At 25.5% G+C, this 9,796-nt stretch overlaps 1 protein-coding gene across 1 annotated transcript in view; it reads left to right on the forward strand.

Moving 5' to 3' along the window:
- Positions 1-9,494: 9,494 nt before the first annotated feature.
- Positions 9,495-9,796, forward strand: part of LOC119676584 (serine protease snake-like) — a 14,748-nt gene continuing 14,446 nt past the window's right edge. The window contains exons 1-2 of the mRNA XM_038087827.1: positions 9,495-9,509; positions 9,614-9,794. Of these exons, the coding sequence (XP_037943755.1) occupies positions 9,495-9,509; positions 9,614-9,794 (196 nt within the window). The remainder of the gene's footprint in view (positions 9,510-9,613; positions 9,795-9,796) is intronic.

Raw genomic sequence — 9,796 nt, forward strand, 5'->3', positions numbered from 1 at the left:
AAACTAAGCTACAATATAGAACAGTTTGGTAAAAGACTTTTATATAAATTGATATATGAGCATTTTGATTATCATTACTATTTAATTTAATTTTACATGAGTTCATATAATTCTTAATAATACAACGTCTGGGGGATTTCTTTGTTTTTTAATAATTATTAAAGTCAAACATTATTACTTTCAATGCAAGTTCTTACGATTACTAATAGTTGTGGTCCAAATTGCTGAAGAGAAAAATACCCAATCTCACTATATAAATAAATAAGACTAATAAATGTGCACTTAATACAATAAAACTGAAATTTGGTATTATGCATTTAAAACTCATAAAAAGTAATTAACAATATCTAATCTTCAGAATATGAGAAAATGTGACAAATTTACCACTTTAAGAAATGGACAAATATGGTCACATCATAAACCCAATATCAACCTACTGTACTCGAATTTATTCCAAATCACTGTGGTATAAGCTTCTTCTATTGCTAAACTCCTAATAGGGAAATACCTTAAAATTTTTTATTGAGCATAAATGTTTATTTTCACTGATAATTAAAATGTATAAAATCCCAACAAATCTTTATTCAAATTTATTCTTACATCAAAAAGTTATAAATTAACACCAATAATTTATTTCCTAATTAATCCAATTCCCAGATGATCTAAAAACATGTTAAATTATGCACTAATAGTATAGCATGTGAAGCAGTCGTTACATAAATTAACATTAACAATTTCTCCTAATAAAATAATCAAAATAAATTTTATTATACATTAAAACCACATTCAACTATATTAATAAAGCATTTGATTGGCTTATTTGCTATAAAATTATTGTAAAATTAAAGTTTAGTTTTAAAATTAAACCACACAAAATAATACTTTATGACCTTCTCTTCAGGCAATAAAGCCACCTTAATACCCGAAGAGGTAACGTTTTTGGTTGTAAAAATAAAGTCAACTTACAAATAAAAATGAAAATAAAAATTATAAGTTTTATGCTTTCTAGACACATAAATAAAAAATGTTTAATAAAAATATATAAAAATATATTTAAATATGCAAAAGCCTAAAAGTTAAATAACGAAAAACAAAATAATATGTATATTAATTCTTTTATAGATACAAATACAGATGAATTTAAACTTTAATTAAGATGTTATGTATAACAAAAGTGTTCAGTTAAAAAAAGTTCATGTATTTTATAAAAAATTTTTAAAAAGCATTTAAAAAGTATTTATTAAGTTATTAACAAATAACTTTCCTTAGGCAAGTTCGCCTCCTGTCAGTTCTGAGATACACTTGTGCAACAAAAAGCGTTAATGACTTCAATCTTATTCCTCTAACATCAAAACACATCATAGCTACAATTCCATCAAATAAACTTTATATATATCAAGAAAACAAAATTATATTTTATTTATTATAAATGCTTATAACAAATTAATTAACAAATGCAATGAATTAATTCATTTCCATAGTATTTGCCCAGAAAACAAAAGCCTAATTAATTTCATTTAATATTGTGTGTATATTCATTAAATTTGTATATTTATCTATTTTTTATTTTTTTGTTTTTGTAATATCTACGCTGCTTTTTTAATTTATTAATTGGATGCATTTAAAATAAATTAAATATTAACAAAATTGTCAAAATGGTTTCAATAGAAAATTCTTGTCGGCACAAATTCGCATTTAAATAATAAATTTTTTTTTTGTTTTTTGGTCGTCTAATGAAATGCGTTAACGAATCCAATCCGTAAATGAATCCAATCCGTAAATGAACAAAATTAACAAAATTAAAAGATACAACGCCTTTGCTACTACAAACGCCGATGACTACGGATACTTGTACGATTTTTTTATTTGCATAGGCAATCAAATCAAAATCATAGGCCTTGACCTGTTAAATGAATTATGAATGAATTATTTGTTGACATTTTGTAATTTGGAGATTAATGATTAATTTGCTAATAGGAGCTGATAAACAAAAAAGGTTTGCTTGCATATAATTTTTAATTATTTTGTAACTGAATTAACTTCATTTAAATTGATTATAATTCTTTTTTTTTATATTTTATTTCTTTTTTGTTTGTTTTAACTTAATTAATGCGTATCTCGATAGAGGCATTTAAATTTGACAAAAAGAAATAGTCTTAAATATATATATATATATATACTTATATACAAATAATAATAATTAATAAAAAATTAAAACTTTTAAAAAGTTAATTTGATTTTATTGAATTAAGAAATATAATTTAAATTATACTTATTAGTTTTAAAGAGATTTTTCGAACAGTAGTGAACTACAACAACAAAAATTCTTTTTATATAAATTTTAATTAATTGAATTTTTGGCTGACCATACAGCTGTTTCGAGTATTGCCAAATACCCATCAACAGCGGTCTTATAATTTTTATAAAAAATCATTTATAAGTGTTTACCTAAAATTTACCTAAAATTAACATACCATTTTACAGTTCAATATGTTTTTTAATATAACAAATGTTTTAATTAACATTTCTATGTCTACAGTTTGAGTTTTCTGATTATCTGCTGTTAAATAATTGAAAAGTTTAATTCAAAACTTTTGTATATAACTTTTGATAGTTAATTACTAAATTTAAGTTGAAGACAGTGGAGTGGATACAAATTGATATATAGATTAATGTAGACATAATTTATATAGATTAACAATCTGATCTAAGTTAAAGACAGTGGCGTGAGTATAAATTGACATATAGATTGATATAGATATAGTGATACAGATTAACAATCTGATCTAAGTTGTAGACATTGGAGCGGATATAATTTAACATGTAGATTGATGTAGACATAATGATATAGATCAACAATCTGATCTAAGTTGAAGACAGTGGCGTTTGTACAAATTGACATGTTGATTGGTATAGGCATAGTGATATAGATAAACAAATTTAATTTAAGCATTAGAAAACTATATAATTTTGATCAATTTTTGTTGTTATATATTAATACTTATATTTACTAGAACTTTTGATAATTAACCATTAAAACCATTGGAATCAACTTTAAAAAATCTCTTTTCTTATTTATCTCCTTTCTCATTCCCAAGTAGAATGAGAAATGCGAGAAATTTACTGGACCAACAAAAAAGAGTTTCGGCAAACAATCAAAGTTCTAGTTAAAAGTTGTTTTGAATTTTACATATGAGCTGCTCTAGAGTAAACTCTGAGTAAGCTAATGGACAAGTCGTGTTTTACACAAAAGTCTATAAGCAAAATATGCATACATTCATAAAAAAAAATGTTTCTTTAGCATATCAGGACTCTGATATAAGTAAGTATTGACGTTAAGCGGTCAAAGATGTATAGTAAAAAAATGACCGGATTTGCATCTGGTAAACCTAGAAATCACTGCACACTCATAATGACATTTGCAAGATTATATCTGACAATCTTAACCATTATTGGCACCTTTTTCAAATTCTGTTAAAAGCTCCACTGTCTCTCATGTCGGTATTCCTGGCTACTAGAGAAATAAATCTGTCCAAGCCTAACATTGAATTGTAGTATTATAAGTACCGTCTCAACAATATTTATTATAATTTGAAATAGAAAGATATCAAATGTCTTAGGTTCTGCTAAGCTCCATTATAGTGTAAACTCACAGTACTTTGTTGCGATGGGAACCGCATTCTTTATTATGTATATACTTAAACAAAAATACAAAAGTCAAAATAAGCTAAACTGTTTAATTTTAATTATAAAGAAAAATTAAAATATAAATTAATTTTGTACAAATTTTCGTCTTGGAATATTGTTTAAATTATTATGCAAAACGTATGCCTGAGCTAATAACAAAAATTTCTTTTAAAAAATGTTTAAATATATGACATAGTATATTCATTATTTTTTATCAATCAAATCATCAAAATTATATTATATATACAGTTTTTATTAGTACTATTATCGTTTTGAAAGAAATATAGTTTCTATTTATATCTTTTGGGTTCAATCACAACATTCTTAAATTTTAAAAATGTACAAATAGGATTTTAGCTGTGAAATCTCTTCAATAATATAATATGGTAATATATAATCAATAATAAAAACTGAATAACTAACAATGAAACTGGTATTTCGGTCAAACTATAAACTGGTCAATATCTGGGAATTCCATTACAACAACAAAAATATTGTAAAAAAAACAAATAAAAAAATCATTATAAAATGTTTTGTTTTTATTAATATTGGCCTGAAAATAATATTTATAAAGGTTAAATCGTCGAAACTGTATCAATGTTACTTGTTTATATATACATATATATATATAGACATATGTGTTTATATAAAACAATAGACTTTATTAGAGTTTAATTAAATTTATAGAAGATGGAAATATTTTTAGAGCAATAATAATAAATGTCATATGCTATTTTTATTTAAATTTAAATTTTAAAAATATAAAAATAATAAATTGAAAAAGGAATTGTTAAAGAATATAACTATTAGTTACTTTAATATAATTTTTATTTAAAAAATTTGTATTTTTAAATGTACTTATAGTCATACGTCATGAATCACTTTTTTATTGAATCTTAAAAAATAATGTCAGTAGCCAATATTTAAATTTCTAAAAAGACTGATAGTAAAAATGAAATATTTATATGAAATATTATTATTTCATTATTATTTTAGCCATTATTATTAAGCGACTTAAATGTTACCAATCAATGCTAACATTAGTTTAAAAAATTAATTTTATAATTTATTATGCTATTGTTTATTGTATTTTATGCTATTAAAAAATTTAAATAAATTTTGCCGACTATTAAAACAGCTTAACTAAGAAAAACCCTTGTAAATTTTATATTTTTGACGGTAAACTAAACAAAGAAATCTTTTCTTTAAAGTTACTTAAGATATATAGCCATTATTGGCATTTGCATAAATATGTATAATTAGTTGATTCGGCATCAGGCCAAAATTTAGTATCATAAAACGACGTATTAACCGAATTATAAAGTCAGCTATAAAACCAACTCTATATAAATACAATTTTAATACTTCAACTAGAGTTTGGAAATATATATTGAATATACGCTTACTATACACATATATATAGCATTATATGTAACATATATATAGCAATATATAGCGTAATTATGTACTGGAAATATTCAAAAACGTAATGTGAATTGAAAATCTATTAAAACTCAGAGGTTTAATATGACTGAAAATAGATGTTAAGCCTGTTGCTTTCAATTTGATGAAAATCTTCTAAATTCATTCCAAAGAGATGATTTTAATGGGATAAAGCTAAATATAAATTTATTGAATAATCCAATCCAAAAATGATTGCACTGAAAGGAAGGAGCAAATGTGGTGAAGCTACTCATGCATAGTCTGGGTTCCATTTCATTTACCTGTTGAGCTTAATTAAACTCGTTGGAATTGAATTCTAAAATTTCCTGAAGGAGATTACTTGAAGCACCCTGTCTGGCTCAATCCTCTGCCTAGAACTTGCCGCAAATATACCTTAGAGAACTGCGTCGACATCTCATTTAGAGATTTGTAGCAATCAAAAATCATATAAAAAGAAAATAAGACTGAACTCTGCGACTATAAAGCAGCTTTACATTTTGATAGCATATACATATTTCTATTAAATATAGTAACCACTACCAAACAAAATTGTATCTCATATCGAAACGGACAACAAACGGACGAACTTGCTAATAAAATTATGTCTACACTTAGGTATTAGTGAAATATTCAAGTAATAACCTCCATAAGAGAGTAAGAATGGATTGAACACTAACCTTAGAATGTAAATGTAACAGGAAAATATAAAAAGTTTGTAATATAAAATCCCCATATCTCGAGATGTAATACTAACTCAGGATTGTTGACTCAACTAAAATCCATCTTCAAGTCGTTGTACCCACGATATTGGAATTGAGATGAATGTACGTATTATATATCTAATACTAGGGAAAGAAACAAAAAACAAACAAGGTACTCAGTTCTAAAAAATAGTGGATTATATGTACGACTCACTGTTTTAATAATTTTTAATAATGTATTGGCTTTAATTTTATAATTTTCATTAAAATAATATTATTTTCCAAACAGGATTTCTATTAAGTTTAAATGTTTCAAAAATTTTATTATTCTAATGATCTATAAAACTAAAATGCTCACAATCGATTGTACAATCACAAGACCACAACACCAATCAGAAGCGTTTAAATATTATAGTTTTCGTAAAAAGCACTAAGCTTCGTCTAAGCTTATGACGACAGCAATGCGCCAACGAAGAAGAAAATGTTAACACCAATTAACCATATTTTGTTTAAATTGTGACAACTGGCATTTGCAACAACAACTGCAAGCCAAACATATTATTGTTTTATTCACATACCCTAGCCTTAGCATCAGCATCAGCCACTACACCATAACAAAAGCAACAACAAAAAACAACAAAACTATAAAACTGGAATTTTAGTTGGACATTTAAATAGCCTAATGCTGGGAATTCCATCACAACAACAAAATGTGATCATTAAAAAAGCAAATCAAAAAAAATTGGCAACAAAATAACAACAAATTTAAAGCTTGAAAGCGTTGATACCCTCAAACGGTAGACATTTCACCCACAAGCTCGTACCAAGAAGCTTTAGCATTGCTAAATTATATTCGTTTTGGTGTTTTTTCTCGTTTTTTCTCGATATATGTAGCTTTTTATATGTGAATAGGTAAAATATTAATTTGAATTTCGCATATTTGAAGACAGTTGAAAAAAAGCAACAATTTTCTATTGAATGGTATTGTTTTTGTTGTTGCTACATGCCGCTTGTTGCGGTAGGTTGCGGCTGTTGTGTGGTGTATTGTGTGTTTTTAGGATTTCATAGTTTTAAATTAGCATAAAAATTTTTGTGCATAAATTAATTAAGTAAATGGGAATGAGTTAAATGAGTGTAAGCAAGATAGCAATATTAATAGTGTTTGTGCATTTAAAGACATTTCTATTATATGTAATTTAATTTGGAGAGAGCACTACACTTAAAAAATTTCCTTGGTTATTATATTTAAAAAAATATATTTCTATAATCATAACTATGAATTTTAAAATAATTAATTTTAATAGTTTAAAAATTAAACTATTTTAATTATTCTTAAATAGAAGCATTTACAACAATCGCAACAAAAATATTAAATATTATGAGCATAATATTATCATACTATAATATAAATATTAGACAATAAATATAATATAAAGGTTTAATCTTAATTTGACCTTAGTTCGACTATACATAATATATTATCAAGTTATCACATTTACCAAATCGTTACTTTTTTTGTTTAAATAACTAATTTACCGAATAAATGCCTTTGAGTATCTATTATGGCTTGTATATTGCTCAAAAAACTTAAGTTCTAGGCCCATAGCCTCAAGTTAAGGTTAGCCTCAAAATCCTTTCAAGAAAAATAAATTAATATATCTTATTCAATAATCCTGATGAATTTATAATAAATACACATTTGTGTAAATATAATCTGACATTTCATTTTGCTTTCTTCAGTCTCTCACTCCCCCGTGACCATGTGCCTATTATGTTCTAATAAACAGAGTCCACTGTATACAAACTTGTGTCCTCCATGTAAAAACGTTAGTATGCGTAAATGCTCGATTCATTTATACTATTTAAAATACTTGACATAGGTAAGCTTCCAATGGTTTTACAACTATTTTGATTTCTTAGGACTTCGGTTTTATTATTTCGCAGTACTTAAGGAAGCGCACGAGAGCGAAAGACATTTTCTTTCTTTAAAATATAAATTCGAATTTATTTGACCATTTGCAAATGAGAAACTAAAATGATAAACTATACATTACTTCCAAACCTGAGTGACACGATCTATCTTCTATTTTAGTCGTAGCGAAACATATACAACTGTATTGGTTGAAGATAGTTAAGAAAATGTATTAATAACATTGATAAATTGTAGACTCTTTTAGCAATATAAGTAACTCCATTTTTTCATCATAGTCAATGATATTGGGGGGTTTTAGGATAGCCTAAGGCCCCTATGCACTGCGACCAGCTTGATCTATTGTGCACCCACAGATTTCTCATCATATATTTGCTATATTATTAGATCAACACTATAGATAAAACTACCTATCTAGCAGATATTTTCAATAACATATGTGTTAATTTCTGATTTATTGTTTTCTTGTTTTATACAAAGTATTTAATATAAAATTAAATTTCAATGTTAGGGCTTCTGCTATATATTTATGTGATTCCTTGTGGTATTTTAATTTATTGTAATTTAATTTTCAATAGTTTTATCTGCACACCTAATGACTTTCTGGCTTTCAATAGTTAAAAGCTTTCAAATGTCTTAATATTGCCGACTCCAACTAAATGCCATATGATCGAATTCATATAAATTAAATGAAGTGTCTATTAATCTATTACTCAAATCCTTTTGTAAAATATTACATTTATAATTGGAATATTAAAAAAAAAAATAAAATAAAACATAATCACAAGTTTGTTGTACCTTTAGAGTCGTTTGGAATAAAATGTGTATTATATGTATGTATATGAGCAAAACTCCAGAATTCAATATCGTGGCTCCACATTTAATAGAGAATATATATCTAAAATATATTTTAATATATCCATAAATTATGACTGCTATATATGAAATTCTTTTCGCCATTTTTGATAGTAGTATCATGCAAATTATTCTTTTATGTTAGATAATTAACAATTAAAATTATTAAGAAATATTTTATATTAGGAATATTAGAGATTATACACTAATCTGTAATAAGAAAAATATAATTTACTATAAGTAATAACTTTTAGATATTAATTAATTTTTAGATATTAATTTTTTTTATATTACTTTTTTTGAAATTTGATAAGTAACGAATAAAATCTAATTAATATAAAAATTTGTCATAAAAAGTTTCATCAAATTTGTATAATTTTTATCATAATTTCAAAATCTATAACCCCGCAAGTTTTTTTTAATAAATTCTTCCATATTCTTCTTGCATACCACATAAATCAAAAATTAATAATCCACAATTGTTGACAGTGTAAAACTTTCTTTGAAAATATTTTTATACAACTAATCGAATACATGATATGCTCCCTTTGAATAAGTTCAAAAATTCAGTTTTATTTGTAAACTATTTATATAAAACTATTTTTTTTTTCAAAACTTAACTGGAAATATATGCAAAATATAGCATTTCAGAGACATAATTTAATACTGAAAAGAGTCGTACTTGAACTTGGCATATCTCGTACATCTAAAATCCAATGTTAAAGTGCTGAAGCCACACAATCGCACTATGTTGACATCCAATACGAATGTCATATCGAAATAACTTGATTAGTATAAAGATGGCAGCATCAGCCGAAATTAAGTCATAATCAATTCAACACTCAATCAAAACTGATTTACCTGCTACAAGCCTGAAGATGCGTATTTTTGTGGTACGTATCAAGAAAAATAGTTGGAATAATACAAACAAGGACTAAAACACAAACAAGGATTAACTAATTTTTATATTTCTTTTTTGTTTTTCTAATTTTATTAGGTTTTATGTTTAATTGCTGTTGCAGCCGCTCAATATGACTATGCTCCACAAACAGCTGGTCATGATGATAGCGCTCCTTTACGCGGCGATGATCAATTATCTCAACCAATTCAACCATCAAGCGAATTTAATAAGGAATTTTATTCTTACTCCGCACCTGAACATGAATTCGATGATGGTGGT

The sequence above is a fragment of the Teleopsis dalmanni genome, chromosome 2 (assembly GCF_002237135.1).
Source record: "Teleopsis dalmanni isolate 2A chromosome 2, ASM223713v2, whole genome shotgun sequence".
In the NCBI taxonomy this organism is placed as follows: Eukaryota; Metazoa; Arthropoda; class Insecta; order Diptera; family Diopsidae; genus Teleopsis; species Teleopsis dalmanni.